This window comes from Mobula hypostoma, assembly GCF_963921235.1.
Source record: "Mobula hypostoma chromosome X1 unlocalized genomic scaffold, sMobHyp1.1 SUPER_X1_unloc_4, whole genome shotgun sequence".
NCBI lineage: Eukaryota > Metazoa > Chordata > Chondrichthyes > Myliobatiformes > Myliobatidae > Mobula > Mobula hypostoma.
In genome coordinates, this window is record NW_026948168.1 from 88,606 (window position 1) to 110,367 (window position 21,762).

General features: G+C 49.8%; 1 protein-coding gene across 1 annotated transcript in view; it reads right to left on the minus strand.

Annotated features, from left to right (window-relative positions):
• Positions 1 to 1,458: 1,458 nt before the first annotated feature.
• The window catches only part of dctn2 (dynactin 2 (p50)), a 36,610-nt gene continuing 16,306 nt past the window's right edge, over positions 1,459 to 21,762 (minus strand). Inside the window, exons 3-14 of the mRNA XM_063039275.1 lie at positions 18,571 to 18,667; positions 17,314 to 17,375; positions 13,888 to 13,986; positions 12,680 to 12,840; positions 9,464 to 9,611; positions 9,196 to 9,261; positions 8,671 to 8,709; positions 7,182 to 7,259; positions 3,281 to 3,352; positions 2,553 to 2,655; positions 2,287 to 2,378; positions 1,459 to 1,848 (exon numbers count right to left, since the gene is read on the minus strand). Coding sequence (XP_062895345.1) covers positions 1,762 to 1,848; positions 2,287 to 2,378; positions 2,553 to 2,655; positions 3,281 to 3,352; positions 7,182 to 7,259; positions 8,671 to 8,709; positions 9,196 to 9,261; positions 9,464 to 9,611; positions 12,680 to 12,840; positions 13,888 to 13,986; positions 17,314 to 17,375; positions 18,571 to 18,667 — 1,104 coding nt within the window. The 3' untranslated portion in view covers positions 1,459 to 1,761. The remainder of the gene's footprint in view (positions 1,849 to 2,286; positions 2,379 to 2,552; positions 2,656 to 3,280; positions 3,353 to 7,181; positions 7,260 to 8,670; positions 8,710 to 9,195; positions 9,262 to 9,463; positions 9,612 to 12,679; positions 12,841 to 13,887; positions 13,987 to 17,313; positions 17,376 to 18,570; positions 18,668 to 21,762) is intronic.

Genomic DNA, 21,762 nt, shown 5'->3' on the forward strand with positions numbered 1-21,762 from the left:
CAGAATAAATCTCCCTCCACACTGTCCCATCACACACTCCCAGGGTCAGACACAGAGTGAATCTCCCTCCACACTGTCCCATCACACACTCCCAGTGCCAGACACAGAGTGAATCTCCCTCCACACCGTCCCGTCACACACACCCAGGGTCAGACACAGAATAAATCTCCCTCCACACCGTCCCGTCACACACTCCCAGGTTCAGACACAGAGTGAATCTCCCTCCACACCGTCCCGTCACACACTCCCAGGGTCAGACACAGAGTGAATCTCCCTCCACACCGTCCCATCACACACTCCCGGGGTCAGACACAGAGTGAATCTCCCTCCACACTGTCCCATCACACACTCCCAGGGTCAGACACAGAGTGAATCTCCCTCCACACCGTCCCATTACACACTCCCAGGTTCAGACACAGAGTGAATCTCCCTCCACACCGTCCCATCACTCACTCCCAGGGTCAGACACAGAATGAATCTCCCTCCACACCGTCCCATCACACGCTCCCAGGGTCAGACACAGAGTGAATCTCCCTCCACACCGTCCCATTACACACTCCCAGGTTCAGACACAGAGTGAATCTCCCTCCACACCGTTCCATCACACACTCCTGGGGTCAGGCAGAGTGAATCTCCATCCACACCGTCCCATCACACACTCCCAGGGTCAGACACAGAGTGAATCTCCCTCCACACCGTCACATCACACACTCCCGGGGTCAGACACAGAGTGAATCTCCCTCCACACCGTTCCATCACACACTCCTGGGGTCAGGCAGAGTGAATCTCCATCCACACTGTCCCATCACACACTCCCAGGGTCAGACACAGAGTGAATCTCCCTCCACACCGTCCCATTACACACTCCCAGGGTCAGACACAGAGTGAATCTCCCTCCACACCGTCCCATTACACACTCCCAGGTTCAGACACAGAGTGAATCTCCCTCCACACCGTCCCATCACACACTCCCAGGGTCAGACACAGAGTGAATCTCCCTCCACACCGTCCCATTACACACTCCCAGGGTCAGACACAGAGTGAATCTCCCTCCACACCGTCCCATTACACACTCCCAGGTTCAGACACAGAGTGAATCTCCCTCCACACCGTCCCATCACACACTCCCAGGGTCAGACACAGAGTGAATCTCCCTCCACACCGTCCCATCACACACTCCCGGGGTCAGACACAGAGTGAATCTCCCTCCACACTGTCCTATTATCCACTCCCAGGTTCAGACACAGAGTGAATTTCCTCCACACTGTCCCATCACACACTCCCCGTGTCAGACACAGAGTGAATCTCCCTCCAGACTATTCCATCGCACACTCCTGGGGTCAGGCACAGAGTAAATCTCCCTCCATACTGTCCCATCACACACCCCCGGGGTCAGACACAGACCATTCCCTTCCACCCACGCAGACTTGAACAGGAAGCTGGAGTGGGACACAAATGGAGAGTGGAGGTCCTTTAATGTCTTTCCCAGTGAGAGTGCATGCAGGAGCTGTTAGTTTACAGACAAGGTATCCCATTTTCAGTGGAGCATTTCTGGTTACAGATTGCTGGGGGAGGGGTGAGGTCAGAAAAATGCGATGTCTGGGAAACCCCCCCTCCACCCTGAGGAGGGAAGATGCAGGATACAGTTCCGAGCCAAGCCTTCGGATGGGGAAACGAGGTGCTGGTCCCTCTTCCTCCCTTCTTCCTCTTCTCCAATGGGATCAATGGACAGTACGTCGCTGGGGTGGAGGGAGTGCGTTCCTATGCTGCCAGCTTCCTCATGCGTGTGTCCAGGCTGACGATGTTCTGATGCACCAGGGCCATATTTTCCTTCATGGTCTGCTGTACCTGCCCAAGGGAAGGGGGAGAGTGGAGAGGTCAGAGAACACTCAGCCTGTTCAGTTTGTGCAGGCTACCATCCTTCTCCCTAAACTCCCTGCTACACTTCCACTTCAATTCCCAGAGTTCCTGTTGCATCTGCTTCTGGACTCCCCCTCCCTCTCCAACATTCCCCTCTTACCTTCACTTGCACTTCCCCTATCCCTTCCCATTTCACTATCCCTCCTCCCCCTCTCTCCCATCACTCCCCAATCCACCTCTCCCTCTCATCCCCTCCCCCTTTCCACACCCTTGCCAACCCCTCTCCCCTCCATCTCCTAGCCCCTCCAATTCACTCCCCCCTCCCTCCCCTTGCCATTGCCTCCCAAATGTCCTTCCTTTCCCTCTGCTCTCCCTCCCTATCCTCCTGATCGGTATCCTGGCCCCGCTGCCTGTGGGCAGCCATACCTGTGTCAGCAGCGTGCTGTTGTCCCTCATGGAGCCGGTGATCGCCTGCTGTGTGGAGTCCAGGTGGGCGAGCAGCTGAGCAAACTGCATGGCTGAAACCAGGACACAGCAACGTCACACAAACTCACATCCGCCGTCCACAGCACTGTCATATTCACACAGACACAGAGAGGCAGAGAAAAGAGAAACGCTCACACATGCGTGCACTCACAGGCACACACACCCATGCACACGGGGTGGGGTGGGGGGGGGGGGGAGTCCCTCACCTTGCTCGTGCAGATCCTTCACGGCCACCAGTCTCTCCACAACCTGCGGTAGGGTGGTGGCCATTCCATCCCACTTCTGCACCAGGTCGTACAGCTGGGCGATCTGCAGTGCACAGACAAGGTTGTAAACTCACCCAGTGGGTGGGAGAGCAGCGCTGCGCCAGGAGGGAGAGCTGAGGGGTGGAGTACCGGGAGCACGAGGAAGGGCAGAGCTGGGGTGTGGGATGGGTACGAGGAGAGGACGGAGGAAGCGAGGGGAAATGATAGGGATGGAGAGAAGGAGGGAGGGAGTGTGAGGGAGGGGGAGAGAGGGAAGGAAAGGAGGGGGAGAGAGGGAAGGAGGGGGAAGGGCAGAGGGGAAGGGGAAAGGAGGAGGGGAGGGAGAATGAGTAAGTGAGGGAGAGAGGAGGGGAGGGAGGATGGGAGAGGGAGGAAGGGAACAATATGAATGAACAGGGAGGGGAAAACTGAGAGAATAAGTGAGTGCTGGGATAGAGAGTAAACAAGGTGCAGGAACTATGGAGTGCCAAAAAAGGACAGAACAGGATAGCCTGCAATGGATCAGACAGTGATGTGGAATGGAGGGAAGGGTGGGGGAGGGTGTGTGGTCAATCACGTACTGTAGGGTCAGACAGTGCGGGCGAGCGGGGGTCGGGTAGTGATGGACTATACCACTGTGAATGGGGTTTCACAGTGCGGAAGAATCAGGGCGTGGGTCAGAAACAGACCTTGCTCTGGGTCTCTGCGTCCTCGTTGGCCTTCTTGTGTTTGGCAATCTCATTCAGCTTCCCCAGGACGCTCTGCAGGAAGCAAAAACACTGGCATTAAGGAAGGCACCAAGCCACAGGAGGTGATAGCAGAGACACAGCTCCCCAAGTCTGATCTCCTGTGGAGTAAATCAGGTCTGTGCTGTGAGCTCTCTGGGTACTTGGAGGCACTATATACAATAGGCCAAAGTCAGCATAGTTTCCTCAAGGGGAAATCTTGCCTGACAAATCTGTTGGAATTCTTTGAGGAAATATCAGGTGGGAAAATTGTAAAGCATGAAAAACTAAAAATTCAATAACTGAAAAGTCAGCAGTTTAAAAGTATTCATCCCCCTTTGCTCAGTACATAGTTGAACCACCTCTCACAGCTATTACAGCCAGTAGTCTTTTTGAATAAGTGACTATTAAATTTGCACAATGTGATGGAGCAAGATTTGCCTATTCCTCCTTGCAAAATTTCTCAAACTGTGCCAGGTTAGTTGGGGAGCGGCAGTGGACGGCAATCTTGAGGTCTTGCCAGAGATGTTCTATCAGGTTAAGGTCAGGACTCCGACTGGGCCACTGAAAGGACATCAATTTTCTTCATTTGAAGCCACACCATGGTTGCTCTGACAGTGTGCTTTGGGTCATTGTCTAACTTCTTGCCCAGTTTAAGCTTTTTGGCAGAGGCCAACAGGTTTTTACCAGGGTCTGTCTGTATTTATCAGCATTTCCCATCAATCCTGATCAGATTTCCAGTCCCTGCTGCTGAAAAACATACCCACAGCATGATGCTATCTCCACTGTACTTTACAGAAGGGATGGTGTTACCTGGCTGATGTGCCACACAGATTTATGCCACATGTACCCCTTAGTTTTGAGGCCAAAAAGTTACACTTTAGTCTCTCATCCAACCGCAAGATCTTCTTTCACTTCTAAGGGATGCTTTGGCAAAGTCTTTCCAGGCAAGGATGAGTTTGATTTTTTTTTTTAGCCAGGGCTTCTTCCTTGCTACTCTTCCATAAGTACCCTTTTTGTGCAAGGCCTTAGAGACTGTGGAGTGATGAGAACTTCATCTCCAGTTGCAGCCACTGACTTCTGCAGTTCACTCAGAGTGACTGTTGGCGACACAGGAGCCTCTCTTACAAGTGCCATTCTTCTCCGGTGACCAAGTTTAGAAGGGCAGCCTGACCCAGGCAGTGTGGCTGTGGTTTCATAGTTTTTCCGCTTTTACATGACGAATGGACTGCACTGAGCTCTGATGTATGTTCAGTGCCTTTGAGATGGTCTGGTACCCTTCCCCAGATTTGTGCTTCTCTATTATCATTTCCCTGACTTGCCTTGAATGCCCTTTTGTCTTCATTTTGGTTTGGTCTATCGTATGTTGGATCTTACAAAGAGAGGGGCAATACTTTCAGGTGATCGTCCAATTTTCTACATCTGCAAATTGTGTGAGTTGGTAAGGTAGTATACAGTATTGCAGCTGAGGAAAGCTAGTGTAGTAATTATACAAAGGGAACGAGTACTTTTTCACCCTCACAATTTTGGTTTTTAATTTTTGGTAAACTGTTGACAGGTTTTGAATTTTTCTTTTGATTTGGCATGATACACAATATTTTGTAGATTAGCTCAAAAAATCCTACTTCAATAGGTTTTAAATTTAGAAAATGAGCCAGTTAAATGTGAAAATAGTTGTGGGGGTTGAATGCTTTTTCAAGGCACTGCACTAGCATGGATAGGAAATTGGCTGACAGGCAGGAGGCAATGAGTGGGAAGAAAGGGAGCCTTTTCTGGTTGACTGCCAGTAACTAGTGGCGTTCCGGAGGGGTTAGTGTTGGGACCTATTCTTTTCACATTATATGACATTGATGGAATTGATGGTTTTGTGGAAGATAGGTAGAGGGCTGCAGAAGAACTTGGACAGATTAGGAGAAGAGGGAAAGAAGTGGCAGTTGAAATACAGTGTAGGAAACTATGGTCATGCACTTTGGTAGAAGGAATAAAGGCGAAGACTATTTTCTAAATGGGGAGTGAATTCAGAAATGGGAGATGCAAAGGGACTTGGGAGCCCTTGTGCAGGATTCCCTAAAAGTTAACTTGCAGGTTGAGTCAGTGGTAAGAAAGACAAATGCAATGTTAGCATTCATTTCAAGAGGACCAGAATAGAAAATCAAGGACGTAATGCTGAGGCTTTATAAGGCATTGGTCAGAACACATTTGGAGTATTGCGAGCAGTTTTAGGCCCCATATCTAAGAAAAGGTGTGTTGGCATTGGAGAGGGTCCAGAGGAGGTTTACGAGAATGATCCTGGGAATGAAAGGGTTAACATATGAGGAGCGTTTGTTATCGCTGGAGTTTAGAAGAACAAGGGGGAGGGAAATCTCAGTGAAACTTAACGAATATTGAAAGGCTCAGATAGAGTGGATGTGGAGAGGATATTTGTATAGTGGTGGAGTCTAGAATCAGAAGGAGATGAGAAGAAATTTCTCTAGTCAGAGGGTGGTGAATCTGTGGAGGTCAAGCCACCGAGTACATTTAAAACTGAGGTGGATAGGTTCTTAATTATCAACAGGGAGAAGGCAGGGGAATGGGAGGTGAAAGATAATAAATCAGCCATGATCGAATTACAGAGAAGACTCGGTGAGCTGAATGGTCTAATTCTGCTCCTTTGTCTTATGATTATGTAGAGCCAACTCACCTGTGGTCACTGAGGACCTCGCTGTACTTGTCCAAAGATCTCTGAAGGTAGTACCACAGGTCCATAAGTTAGTAAAGGCATACAAGACACCTGCCATCACTAGTTGGGACTCGGCGTAGAAGAGCTGGAAGGCTGCAGTACTTTATAAAATATTGGTTGGGCATAGCTGGAGCACCGTATGCACATCTGCATTTCTTTGGAGTGTAATGAAACAGAGGACAAGTGCATAGTTTGTTGGACAAGGTGGTGAGAAAGGAGTTCAGCACACTAGCCTTCCACAGTCAGGGTACAAGAGTTGGGTCATTATGTTGCTGTTATACAAGTCGTTGGTGAGGCCACACTCAGAATATTGTGTACAGTTTTGGTTACCTTCTTGTATATGTGGTTAAACTGATAAGAGCACAGAAAATATTTATGAGGATGTTGCCAGGACTAGAGGGACTGAGTTAGAGAGAGAGGCTGTCCAGGCTCAGTTTTCACTCCTTGGAATGTTGGAGAATGAGGGGTGACCTTGTAGAAGCGTTTAAAATTAAAAGGAACTTGGATAAGGTGGATGCTAAGTCTTTTTCCCCAGGGTAGGGGAACCTAAAACTAGGAGGTATAAAGGTGAGGGAAAAGATTTAAAGGCAACCTGAGAGGCGACTTATTCACACGGAGGATGGTGAGCATATGGAATGTGCTGCCAGAGGAAGTGGTTCAGGCGTGTATAATTTAAGAAGGACCTGGATAGGTATGTGAAGGGGAAAAGCTATCGGGATATACCCTGATGAACTTGTGTTTTGAATGATAAGTGTTTCACTGTACCTGCGTACACATGACAGTAATCATCCAATGCCACACTACAGGAGAATCTGATGGCACTGGAGAGGCTGCAGAGGAGGCACACTAAGTGCCACCCCTTGTCCAACATGGTGCTTCCTCAGTACTGCACCTGCCTCGATGAGGCACTACCTCAGCACCACCCCTGTATCATCCAAGACATTTGGGCTTTTCAAGCCCAACCTTTGCGAGTTAGCCACCAATTTGGTTCTACCTCCCACTCTCCTGGTCACTGACACAGCCACTCCTGAGTGCCCGGCTCTGTGAAGGTCAGAGAGCCAGCAGAGCTATCAGCTACACAGTTCACCGATAGCTCGGTCACCCTTCCTAATGCCCTGACCTCTCTATACTCTGCCTACGACTCACCTGCAGCCTTGCTTCAACCTGGTCCAAGGTCGCTGGGTCCAACGTGCTCACTTTGGCCTGGAGTATCTCAACTGCTCCCTGGAAAACAGGAAAAGTAAATCACACCACTTCTCAGGGCAAGGAGACGGAGAGTGGAAGTCCCTCCACACTGTCCCATCACACACTCCCAGGATCAGACACAGAGTGAATCTCCCTCCACACTGTCCCATCACACACTCCCAGGGTCAGACACAGAGTGAATCTCCCTCCACACCATCCCATCACACACTCCCAGGGTCAGACACAGAGTGAAGCTCCCTCCACACCGTCCCATCACACACTCCCAGGGTCAGACACAGAGTGAATCTCCCTCCACACCGTCCCATCACACACTCCCAGGGTCAGACACAGAGTGAATCTCCCTCCTCACTGTCCCATCACACACTCCCGGGATCAGACACAGAGTGAATCTCCCTCCACACTGTCCCATCACACACTCCCAGGGTCAGACACAGAGTGAATCTCCCTCCACACCATCCCATCACACACTCCCAGGGTCAGACACAGAGTGAATCTCCCTCCACACCGTCCCATCACACACTCCCGGGGTCAGACACAGAGTGAATCTCCCTCCACACTGTCCCATCACACACTCCCAGGGTCAGACACAGAGTGAATCTCCCTCCACACCGTCCCATCACACACTCCCAGGGTCAGACACAGAGTGAATCTCCCTCCACACTGTCCCATCACACACTCCAGGGTCAGATACAGAGTGAATCTCCCTCCACACCATCCCATCACACACCCCCAGGGTCAGACACAGAGTGAATTTCCCTCCACACTGTCCCATCACACACTCCCAGGGTCAGACACAGAGTGAATTTCCCTCCACACTGTCCCATCACACACTCCCAGGGTCAGACACAGATGGAATCTCCCTCCACACTGTCCCATCACACACTCCCAGGGTCAGACACAGAGTGAATCTCCCTCCACACCATCCCATCACACACTCCCAGGGTCAGACACAGAGTGAATCTCCCTCCACACTGTCCCATCACACACTCCCAGGGTCAGACACAGAGTGAAGCTCTCCCCACACCATCCCACCAGATAATCCTGGAGCCAGACTCAAAGTGAAGCTCCTTCTGCACCAGGAGAGGAGAATCCCCAGAGTGCCAACACTCCCTCAGAGGCCTAGCTGTGAGATCGTTGTACTTTTATGAATAAACTCTCCACTCCAACACAGACCTTTCCTGTTAACTTACTGAAACTCTGTGAATGCCCATCACACTTTGGGTAATGGGCACTCGACGTGTGAACCCTTTCGGTGGCCATGACCAATCACAGGAAACAGACCCACTCTGTGGTCCAATGGTCCATGCTGACCATTGCCCACCTGTCTACACTGATCCCATTCCTTTCTCTCCCACGTTCTCATCATCTCCACCTCCCCGATTCTCAACCTCACCCTCCAATTACAGCATGAAGGAATGGAGATGCTCACCATGAGAGAGGAGTCTTGCAGTGCTACAGTCAATGGGTTCTGTGGGAAGCAAGAATCAGATGTCACCAAAAGTCATGCACAGATCCGCCCACCACATCACACAGGAACAGGCCCCACAGCCTACCATGTCTATGCTAGCAATGGTGTCAATGGAAACTAATCAGATTTGCCTACACATAGTAAACATCCCTCCATTCCCTGCCTGTTTGTGTGCCTGAATAAATGCCTCTTAAACATTACCTATATCTATCTGTAACAGCCTGTCTGACCTCAGTATCTGTCTATGACCCTATGTACCTATTTGTCCTACACCGCAAAACTGTCTGTCCTGCACCCATACCTGTCTGTTTCACCCCATACCTGCTTATAACTGTCTGTATGTGATTGTCCCATCCTTCTACTGTCTATAACTGCCTCTAATGGGCATATACATGTCTGTCCCACCCCTCTAATCTGTCTATATCAATCTATACCAGTCTGTGCCAGCCCTGGACCTCTCTGTAACAGTCTGTACCAGGCGCGTACCTGTCTGTCCGAGCTGGTTCCCACAGCCGCTTCAAGTTCTGCCATTCGTTTTTCCAGCTCTGCCAGCTGTGAGAAAGGAACACACATGAAATTAATGCTTACCCTCCTCAACTATTGCAGTTGGAGTAGGAGTGCTGAACGTCTTCCTCAGTCCATGTGGGAGGCAAGAGCCAGCAATCTGTGGCCAAAACTTGGGCCACAGGTTTTGACCCTCTCTACCCTTCCCTCTCCCCTCCCCACCCTCTCGTTCCCTGCTCCTCCCCATTACCTTTGCAGCCTGGGTGAAGCGGGTCTGCTCAGGCCTGTAGTACAGCTCGTACGTGACTGCATTGCCCTCCCCTCCTTTGGCAGGGCTTTTCCCAGTCGGGCCTGGCACTCCCTCTTTGGTGGTGGCCTCCAGCTGTGCCAGCAAGCGCCTGGAGTGAGGGGGCAGGGGAAGGAGGGGAGGGAAGTAAGATGGAGAAGGATGGGGGAGGAGCAGTGAAAGGAAGGGGAAGGTAGAGGGAAGAAGGAGGGGGGAAGAAGGAGAGGAAGAAGGGTGGAAAGAGTGCAGGGGAGAAGGTTGAAGGGAGTGAGGAGGAGGGGAGGAGGAAGGGGAACAGGGAGGAAAGAAGGGGGGATGAAGAGGGGGGGATGAAGAGGAGGAGGAAGGTGGAGTGGGGGGAAAGAAGGAGGTGGATGTGGAAGGAAGGAGGAGGTTGCAAGGGGGTGGGGGAAGGAACAAAAGTTGAACCAGTTACCAGAAACAGTGACCGACACAGAAAAAAAATCAAGTGCCTTCTTCTTCAGCCCTTTACCTCTCCCACCAATTACCTCTCAGCCTTGCACACAACTCCCTTTCATTCCCCTCTCTCCCCCTCACCTGTACGCTCCTTCATCTGCCAGCTCATCTCCTCCTCTCCCTCACCCTTTTATCCTTCCCTCTTTTTTTCCAACCCTGAGGAAGGGTCTTGGCTCAAAACGGCAAATGTCCATTTCCCTCCATAGATGCTGCCTGACAAGCTGAAATCCTCCAGCACTTGTGTGTGTATTGACAATAAGGTCAACTTTGACTTTTCAGGGAACCATGCCCTTGTCCTCCAAGGTTCCCCAGCAGAATTAGAATCAGGTTCATTATCACTGACATATGTTGTGAAATGTGTTGTTTTGTGGCAGCAGTACAGTGCCAGACATAAAGAATGACTGTAAGTTACAATAATAAATAAGTAGTCTGAAGGAGGAATAATGAGGTAGTGTTCGTCAGTTTGTGGACCATTCAGAAATCTGTTGGCAGAGTGGAAGAAGCTGTTCCTGAATCATTGAGTGTGTGTCCTCAGACTCCTGTACCTCCTCCTTCATGGGAGTAACAAGAATCTACGGAATTCATTGCCACAGAGAATGGGGTTGAGGGGGAAAATAAATCAGCCATGATGGAATGGCAGAGCAGACTCCTATATCTTGTGGTCTTACATGACATGCGAGAGGTTGCAGCCTCTTTGAATGTCTGAAGGAGCTGCTCCTCGAGTCTGCCTGCACGTCAGCCCTACGCTCTTGATCTTCGATCACCGTAGGGGTGGGTTGCTCAGGGCTCTCCTGGTGGGTTTGCTCCTGGGCTTGGCTGGTCATAGGCCCAGGCGGCAGACAGCTGAGGGTTCTTCCCGAGCTGACCGGCTTCAGGGATGATACCTGTGCCCAGGTGTCTATGGAGAAGGATCACCTGGTGTCCACAGGCACAGTCAGGGATTTCTGGGACCGATGGGCACCTCAGAGGCTTGAGTATGTTTTGGACAGTGGTGACCATATTTTAATTTTAATTGTAAATAGTTTGTTTTCTGAAGTCCCATATATGGTATAGAACATAGAATAGTACAGCACATTACCAACCCTTTGGCACACAATATTCTGCCAACCTTTACTCCTACTCCGAGATCAATCCAACCCTTCCCTCCCACATAGCCCTTATTTTTTAATCAATTTGCCTAGAATCTATTAAATGTCCATAATGCACCTACCTCTACCACCACCCCCAGCGGTGTGTTCCCCACTCTCTAGTAAGGAAACTTGTGTTCTTCTGACTTCACCCTTATACCTTCCTCCAATCACCTTAAAAGTATGTCCTCTTGTAGCCATTGCCACCTGGGAAAAAGGCACCGGCTGTCCACTTTATTTATGCCTCTTATCACCTTGTACACCTTTATAAAGTTCTCTCTCATCCTCCTCCACTTCAAAAAAAAAGCCCTAGCTTGCTCAGCCTTTCCTCATAAAAAATGTTCGCTAATCTAATAAGCACCCTGATAAATCTCCTCTGCACCCTCTCTAAAGTTTCCACATCCTTCCTATAATAAGGCAACTAAAACTAAACACAGTATTCCAAGTGTGGTCTAACGAGAGTTTTATAGAGCTCCAATACTATCTAACAGCTTTTGAATTCAGTCCCTCAACTAATGAAGGCCAACCCATCATACGCCTTCTTAACCACTCTATCAACTTGCGTGGTAACTTTGAGGGATCTACGGAGGTGGTCCCCTCTGTTCCTCCACACTGCTATTAACCCTGTACTCTGCCTTCATGTTCAACCTTCTAAAGTGAATCACTTTGCACTTTTCCGGACTGAACTCCATCTGCCACTTCTCAGCCCAGCTTGGCATCCTGTCAATGTCCCGTTACAACCTACAATAACCCTCCACAGGATCCACATCTCCACTAACCTGTGTATCATCTGCAAATTTACAAGCCCACCCTTCCACTTCCTCATCCGAATCATTTATAAAAATCACAAAGAGATTGTGGTCGCAGAACAGATTCCTGCAGAACACCACTGACCTCCAGGAAGAATATGCTTCATCTAGTACTACCCTTTTCTTTATGTGGGCAAATGAATTCTGAATCCACACAGCCAAGTTCTCCTGGATTACATATTTCCTGACTTTCTGAATGAGCATACTTCTGTGATATCAGTCCACTTTAGTGCAAAGTGATCAAACTGGTCATAGTGTTGCTGTATGGAAGAAGTAATTAGGGTTGTGCTGGTTGGTTCAGGAACTGAATGACTGAAGGGAAGTAGCTGTTCCTGAACCTGGTGATGTGGGACTTCAGGCTTCTGCACCTCCTGCCCGATGGGAGCTGTGAGAAGATGGGATGGCCCAGATGGTGGGGATCTCTGATGATGGACGTTACCTTCCTGAGGCAGCACCTCCTGTAGACACTACCAATGGTGGGGAGGGAGGGATATGTCCGTGATGTATTGGGCAGAGTCCACAACTCTCTGCAGCTTCTTGCATTCCTGTGCATTTGCCTCGATATTCCTCTTTTTCACTATTTTTTATTGTAACTGTAGTAATTTGTTCTGCCTACACTGGACTGCTGCCACAAAAACAACAAATTTCATGATTTATGAGTGATAATAAACCTGATTCTGATTTTGAAACTTTTATAAAGAAAAATGAGAAGGGCATCCAGAGTGTCATCAAGGCACGCCCTGTCCCCCTGTCCCTTCCCCACTCACTTTGCCAGTGCTCCTTCAGGGTCTGTCAGGTCAACAGTAGCCTCAGGACCCAACACCTTCTCCAGCTGCAGGGTGACCAGTTGTTGCTTCAGGGCAGCCACCTGGCTGGCCAGAGACACCGGAGTCAGCTTCTCCTCCGCCGCCGCGTCCTTTGCCAAATTCTGCTGGCCAGACGAGTCAGTCAGTCAGGGAGGGGCGTGTCTGACCCGCCCTCCCTCAGACCGCCTCAATGAGGAGTTGGGTGGCTTTCCAGCTCGGGTGTGTAGATGCCACGTCAGGCCATGTCCCCAAGAAGGGTCGGGGTTGGGGGGGGTGTGATCGACAGTTCAAACCCACAGGTGCATAATCTAGAGGTGGAAATGTGGGGTGGTGGGGAAAGAGCACCATGTTGCGGGAAGGGTGGTGAGGAGGGAGCGCCACACGACAGATGGGGTGGTGACTGCCGGAGGGGCATTGAGGAGGACACACCATGCTACAGGTGGGGTGATGAAGAGGGAGTACTGCGGGGAGGGGAGGCAGTCAGTGGTGAGGGAGTGATGTGGTAGGGGCAGTGAGGAGGGAGTGCTGTACAGTGACTATGGCTATGTACTCTGTGGGAGGGGCAGTGAGGAGGGAGCACTGTGGGTAGGGGGAGCGTGCATGCTCCACACACTCCAGTAGTCGGGGTCTGGAATGAACCCAGGAACTGGTGCTACAAGCCAAGGGATTTATTATCTCAGGTGGACGTAATGAATGCACGGTGTTGTGGGAAGATTTCCACAATTCCACTCTGTCCACTGGGTTCAATAGACGGCCTTTAATCAATATCAGTTGAAATATAATATTACTGAAAAAGTTACATTACCTAGGGAACACTGCACTGTGCTTGGACCAGTGCTAGGGTGGGAGTAAAGGTATAGAGAGAGGTAATGTAGAAAGTGGAGGGGTTTATAGAGATAGGGAAGGCTGTAGGGAAGGGAGGGGGTCACAGAGACGGGGAGGGATACAACAGGAGAGGGCTACTTTTATGGAGTTGTTGAGAGGGAGACGAGGAGAGATACAGTAGAAGGAGAGGGTTACTGTTATAGTTGTTGAGTGGGACATGAGCAGGAGGACTGTGAGAATGATGCACTGTCAGACTAGCATCACAGCTGGGTCAAGGAACAAGTGGGTGAAGGGAGAGGGGTGGGCGGTAGATGGTGAGATCTCCCACCCAGCGCGGGTCCCACCTTAATCTGCTCCACCTCCTCACTCAGCTCCTTCATCTCGTGCAGCAGACGCTGGTACTTCTGCTGAGGACTCTCCTTGGCCCCGCACCCTTCGGCCAGCTGTACAGGGAACAGAGAGAGGGCAGGTTCACACCAAAGTCTGACAGGGGAGGTGTCCCAGACCAACCTAACCACTGGGAGGAGAGGGCAGGTCACAGCAAGGTTTGGCTCTGGAGGCGTCCTAGACCTGTGAGGGTGAGGGGAGGAGATGACACCAAGGCCTTGCCGTTTTTGCCTGCCATGAGAAGCTGCCCTACCCCAATCATCACTCTGCAGGAGATAGAAGGGGAGGAGTTACCACCGTCTCATCCTTTCTATCTGTGCTGGGGAGAAGCCCTTACCCTACCCTCTTGGTGTGAAGGAAGGTTACACCAATGTCTTGCCTTTTCTGTTTGCACCAGGGACGAACCCAACCCCAACTTACCCTCTGGGATGGTAGGGAGCCACACCAATGTCTTACCCCTCTTGTCTCCTCCGAAGGAAAACCCTACCCAAGCCTATCGTTTGTAGGTTAGCGGAGGAGGTCACACCAAGCTCTTGCCCTCGTGTCTCTGTCCCAGCTGTAGATCTGGGCTGTCCAGATGAAAACTTAACTGTGCATTTCCCTCCACAGATGCTGTCTGAGCCACTGCATTCCTCCAGTGCGTCATGTGTTACTCCAGATTACAGAATCTGCAGTCTCTCTTGGTTCCCATGACTTGTGCCCCTTTTCCTAGACTTCCCAGAACCTTCTCTGTGGTTCAGGTTAAAACCTGTTGAAAGTGTGATCTCGGTGAGACCATCTTTGTTCCAGGGTCTGCAACGCAACTGCAGACAAACCCTTGGATCGAGATCCAATGCTGAGGATCTGCACTCTCCCGAAGCTAAAGATGGGCATGAAAGCTCCCCTTGGTGACTGGTGTTGGACTCAAGAGGGGTTCCTGTGGGGTTTGGCATTACCCCATGCCTGCTCCCCTCTCATAGAACAGTACAGGAACCACTTTGGCCCACTGTGTACCAACTTAATCAAACTAATGGTATCTTATCCCTTCAGCCTGGTCCATATCCATAAAATCATGGCATTATAAAACATAGGAGTAAAATTAGGCCATTCAGCCCGTTGAGTCTGTTCCACCATCCCATCATGGCTGATTCATTATCCCTCTCAACCCAATTCTCCTCTCTTCTCCCTGTAACCTTTGATGGAGGACTCCCTTAGGGATCTGGCCTCCACAGCCATCTGTGGCAATGATGTCCACTAATTCACCACCCTCTGATTAAAGAAATTCCTCATCACCTCTGTTCTCCAGGGACATCCCTCTGAGGCTGTTTCATGATAAACTCTCCGATGTGGCGGTTTTGTCGTAGTCACGTTCCCCCGACCTTGAAGACCTAATGCTCAAGTGCTGACCATTCTATTTACCAATAGCTTGAGATACTGCATGATGCTGTCACCAAACAATAAACAGTCCATCCAGATGCATTTCATATCATAGTCGGGGATTTCAATCAGGCTTGTTTGAAGAAAACCCTGCCCAATTACCATCAGCATATAACCTGTAGCACCAGAGGTCTCAACACACAAGACCGCTGTTAAATTAAGATAAGGAATGCCTACTGTTCCATCCCAGACCACATTTTAGGAAGTGTAATCATCTGGCTGTCCTTCTCCTACCTGTATACAGGCAGAGGCTAAAGAGCAAAGCTCCAGAGATTAGGACAACAAAGAGGTGGTCACGGGAGGCAGAGGAGTGGCTAAGGGATTGCTTCGAACTGGTGAATTGGGCTGTGTTCAAGGACTTATCTCTGGGTCTGAATGAACACACCATAGTTATCACTGACTTTATTAAAACAGTTGTAGACAAGTGTGTCCCCACAGAGTCTTCCCCAACCAGAAGCCCTGGATGAAGCATGAGATCCGCAATCTGGATGAAGCATGAGATCCGCAATCTGGTGAGAGCCAAATCACAGGCAATCAAGTCTGACAACCAAGAAAGTTACAAGAGGTCCAGGAACAACCTCCAGGAAGCCATCTAACAGGCGAAATGGCAATTTCAGACTAAACGTGAATCAATGAAGGACGCTCGACAGCTGTGAAGAGCTTGAATGCTATCACTTCTTACAAAGAGAAATCAAGCCACAAAGGTGTCAAAAGGGCACTTTGAACTTTTGTGCCCTCTGGTCCTAGATTCTCCTACTATTGGAAACATCCTCACCACATATACTCTATCTAGGCCTTTCAATATTTAATAGGTTCCAATGAGATTCCTCCTTATTTTTCTAAATTCCAGTGAGTACAGGCCTACAGCCATCAAACACTCTTCATACATTAACCCTCTAATTCCTGGGTTCATTCTTGTAAATCTCTTCTGGACCCTCTCCAGAAACAGCAGATTCTTTCTTAGATAGGATGCTCACAGTACTTCAAGTGCGGTATGACCAATGACTTATAAAGCATCCTTGCTCTTAAATTTTAGTTCCCCAGAAATGAATGCCAACATTACATTTGCCTTCCTTACTATCAACTCAACCTGCAAGTTAACTTCAGGGATTCCTGCATTAGGACTCCCAAGTCCATTTACAATTTCTAAACTAATTCCTCCTGCCTATGCTGGTCTGCATCCCTCCATTTTCTGCACATTCACATGCTTATCTGCGAGCCTACAGGACACCTCTGTCTCATTTGCCTCCACCAGCACCCACCACTTTCTGTGTAAAGAAAACTTACCCCTCACATCCCCTTTGAAATTATTCCTTCTCACTTTAAAGGCCTGAGGACAACTTGTACCCCACTGTTATCGAATTCCTGAATGAACCTCTTGTACAATAAGATGGACTCTTGACCTCACAATCCACCTCATTATGACGTCGCACCTCATTGGCTACCTGCACTGCACTCTCTCTGTAACTGTGACACATTATTCTGCATTCTGTTATTGTTTTACCTTGCACTACCTCAATGCACTGTGTAATGATCTGATCTGAAAGTCAATATATGACAATAATAAACCAATACCAATACTCTCTGGAATTAGACACTTTGACCCTGGGGAGAAAGACACCAGCTGTCTACTCTACCTACGCCTCTCATAATCTGATCAACCTCTATCTGTCTCCCCTCAGCCCGTGCTGCTCCAGAGAAATCAAACCAGCCTCTCCTTCTAAGCTCACGCTCTCTAATCCGAGCAGTGTCCTGATGAATCTCTTCTACACCCTCTCCAAAGTCTCCACACCCTTCCTGTAAATGGGGGGGAGGGGGGGCGCGGATCGACCGAAACAGATTACAATTTTCCAATTCTCCTCGCAGTCTAGAAGACGTTAAGGAGAAGCCAACTCCACCGGTGGGCAGGTCTCCCCTGGAGAGTCTCGGATGGCAATTACAGCAAAAGGGGTGGCTTGTGTACTCACGATCTCGTAATCTCCTGACTCATAACCAGTCCGCCTCGCCTTGCTTATTCGGTCGGAGAAATCTGTGGAATGTGAAGACAGCCACATTGTAATCAGAGTGCCTGGGCGAGAAGCAGGTTGCCAGAGGACTAGCGGGAAGTGGGATTGAGCAGGAGCCAGGAGGGAGGGATGTGAAAGGCAAGTCATACAGCACAGAAACAGGCCCTTCGGCCCACATATCAACGATTACCATCAAGAACCCTTCTACACTAATCCCTTTACCAACACTTAGGTGTATTACAGCACAGAAACAGGCCCATCAGCACAACTCAGCCATGCTGACCAAGAAGAGCTAGTCCCATTTGCCCTCATACGGCCCATTTCCCTCTAACCTGTTCAAGTGTCTTTTAAGCAAACACTCCAACAAACTTCTGCAGATGTACTGTTGGAAGTGTCCTGACTGGTTGCATTATAGGCTGGTATGTAAGAAGCTGCAGAGAGTAGTGGACTTGGCCTAGTACATCACAGGCACGTCTCTCCCTACTATCAGTTGTATCTACAGGAGGTACTGCCTCAGGAAGGCAACGTCCATCATCAGAGATCCCCACCGTCCGGGCCATCCCATCTTCTCACAGCTCCCATCGGACAGGAGGTACAGAAGCCTGAAGTCCCACATCACCAGTTTCAGGAACAGCTACTTCCCTTCAATCATTCGGTTCAGTACAGCAACACTGTGACCACTTTGTACTATAATGGTCTTTTGCTTGTCTGTGTTCTTTCTTGTAAAAAATTGTGTATAATTTATGTTTGTTTTCTTTTGTTTTAATTGTGCTCTCTTGTAAAACTTGTGGGTAATTTATGTTTTCCTTGTGAATGTTGTGTCTCTGATGCTATGTGCCTGTGATGCTGGTGCAAGTTTTCACTGGACCCATCCACACATAGACTTGTGCAGGTGACAATAAACTCCACTTTAACTTTAAACATGGTCCGTACCCTGCTCTGCCTTGACAACACCAGAGCTGCCCCAGATACTTCTCCAATGTTAAACCACCAATGTCCAGAAAGTTCTCCAATGTCTCCAAATTCCAAACTCCCCTGAGTGGGGGGGGGGGGAGAATCCCTCTCTATAAATCTCCCCCTGCCAACTAACAACCCTGCCCTCTTGACTTGGAGGCACCAGAATGCAGCAGCCCTCTGGGATCCCAGTGACCACGCTCCCCTCCACCCCACCAGTATCCCGGACCTCCAGCTGATGACCCAGACAGAGCAGTAACTCACCAATGTCCCTGGTGCTGATCCGCTTGTCCTTGAACTTGTCGTAAGATGCGTTTGGGTTCACGACAATGCGCTCAACGCTGTCGCTGTTCAGTTCCTCCTACAAAGAGGAGGTGGGGGAGAGCAGTCAGCTGGGCATGGCCAAACTGATAGGAGGCAAATCCAGTCCCTCCTACCCACCTCTGAATTCTTTCTCATCCTTCCCTCTTGCTTAGAGTGCTACAGCTGAATCCACCTCCGCCTCTCACCCTCCCCCATCATTCAGTGCAGTACCAACCCAACCTTCTTGCTGTGGGAACTGGTTCTCCTCCTGTCACCCTTGCTTCATCAGCCCACCACCTTTGCTCCTTCAGCCCCTTCCCCTGGTAGAAGTAGTCTCTCTCAGTCTGTACCCTTCCTGGTTTAAAACACCTCTGTCAGATCCCTTGCCACCTCTGGTTTTTCACTAACCTTCACCAGTCACAGCACCAATCTGGGAGTTGTACTGTAGTTGTACGAGATACTGTATTCAGTTCTGGTCGTCCTGCTGTGGAGAAGGTACCATTGAGCTGGTGAGGTGTGTGTGTGTGTGTGTGTGTGTTGCCTCTGTGTATGTCTATATACATTCTCCCCATGACCTCAAGGGAGAAACGAGGTGACAAACTGTAAAATGTGGAGCTCCTGCCTGCCAGCTACTATAAACACCCCCCTACCATTTCTGCACCATACTTCCTGCTCAGCTCCTCCACTGCCCACTTTCGAGGAGTAGCAACTTATAGTTCCCCCAGGTAGTCTAAAGTGCAACTGCATAGACACATAAGCCTCCAACTTCAGGTAACCTACTCCTTCCTGACCCCTTTTCTCTCTTCTTCTGATCTACTCCCACCCCAGCCCCACCCATCAGCCTGTCTTTCTCTACCCTCCTCCACCCCTGTATCTGCCCATCACCCTCACACTCCCGTCAGTGTTCCCCTTGCCCTACCCACTCCCTTATTCGGGTCCATGTTCCACCTTCCTCTGCCATTAAATTCCACTATCTGCAGCCCTGTGTCCTCCCCAGCTCCTGTCCCTATTTCCACACTCCCGTCCTTCATCTGCCTATCAGCTCTCCACAACTGCATCCACCCGCGTCTTGACAACTTTTGGCCCATCTCTTCACACCAGCTACCTCCCTTGCTTTCATTTTTCAGTCTAGATTTCAGTCAACCCAAAGCGTCAACTATATATCCCTCCACAGATGCTGCCTGACCTGCTGATTTCCTCCAGTATTCTGTATGTTGCTCCAGATTTTAAAACTGCAGCCCCTTCCCAAAGGGTTTAAAGGCTTCGCTCCACCTCACCCCACTGACATTCACACCCTCCACTCTCCTCCCCTACTAACTTCACAGTGACTGGAATAGAATCGAAACGTCAGCGTCCTTACCAGCTCCTTGCAATTCCAAAAGAGTACAAAAAGGGGTAAGTGAGAAGATGGGGCAGTGGGAGCAGAGGAGGAGAGAGAGAGAGACACCGTGAGATATTAATAAAGCTGATACACGCAAGCCCAGCGCCACATTAATAGTGTTTACAGACACTCATACACACAACAGCTACAAGCCCTCTGCCACCAATCCCATCCCAGTTAGTTAATCAGAACAGGTTAATTGTTGGAAGCAGCAGATACACATGCAGGGATACAGCAGGGTGGTGGAGAAGGGTGGGATGGGTTAACTCGTCTCTACCTTCTGAACAAAGACAACAATCATCATGAGGTCTAAGTGTGCGTCTCTGCCCAGGCAAACACAAAGCCAAAGCTCTGAATCACCTATCTGGGAAAATAATTAATGTTTCGTTCAGGGAATGCGCATCAGCTGGCACCTGAATACACCAGGGTTATCTTCACTGCAGGGGATTTATCCAATCTGAGCCAAATAAGAGATAAGCAGCAGAGAGAGGAAGAGGGAGAAATACTGTACAGAGAGAAAGAAATAGAGAGCCGGAAAGAAGCAAATAGATAGAGAAACAGGGAGGGGGAAGAGGGAAAGAGTGGGCGGAGGGGGAGGAGGGAGAGGGGGGAGGAGGGAGAGAGGGGGGAGGGGGAGGAGGGAGAGGGGGGAGGGGGAGGAGGGAGAGGGGGGGAGGGGAGAAGGGAGGGGGGAGGGGAGAAGGGAGAGAGGGGGGAGGGGAGGGAGGGAGGGGAGGGGGAGAAAGGAGAGAGGGGGAGGGGAGGGAGGGAGGGGAGGGGGAGAAGGGAGAGAGGGGAGGGGGAGAGGGGAGGGGGAGAAGGGGGAGAGGGGGAGGGGGAGAGAGAGAGAAAAGGCGAGGAGGAGAATGAGAGTGTAAAAGAGCATGAACAGGAGATATAAATATACACACACACAAAATATACGGGAGAGAGGACAGGAAAGGTTAGGGATATAGAAACAGGGACAGATGCAGAAAGAGAGAGTGTGTGATACACTGATGTAGACAGAGAGGGATACAGACATACACACCAGACTGAGCTGCACAAGTATTTATTCCCTATCACTTAATCTAAATGAACATGTAGGTGATCCTTAGAACTGTGTCTGAAATCACACCACAGACCATCTGATATGTGGGTGAAAGATGCAACCTGAAGAGTGGGGTCATAGGGAGGAGCCAGTGGGAATGTTAGTCATCCCAATGCTATCTCCTTCCTGCACAGCTGCTCCTGTACCTGTCACCAGAACTTGCTGACTTGGGACCAGAGAACACAGAACAGTACAGCTCTGTGTAAAATACTTGTCCCATACATCACTTTTAAACTTTCCTCAAGAAGACGAATTCAGAAGAACCAGAGAAGGTCTCAACGAGACAGGAGGATCTCAGGAAAAAACGGTCCACTCTCTGGGTCTAAAGCTGCAGAGGAATTTCTGACTCTCAGAAGACTGTTGATCACTGGAACCCCTTCCCTCCGAAGGCTGAGGGTGGCAGATGGTCCAGAACATCCAAGGACGAGTTGGTTGCAGATGAGATGTTGAGTCATAGAGTTATACAGGACCGAAACAGGCCCTTCAACCCAACTTGTCCATGCTGACCAAGGTGCCTTCCTGAGCTGGACCCATTTGCCTATGTTTGGCCCATATTCCTTTAAACCTTTCTGATCCATATACCTGTCCAAGTACCTGCCTCAACCAGCTGTTCCATATATAGACCACCTTCTGTGTGGAAAATCTTACACCTCTGGTCCCCTTTAAATCTTTTCTCCTCTCA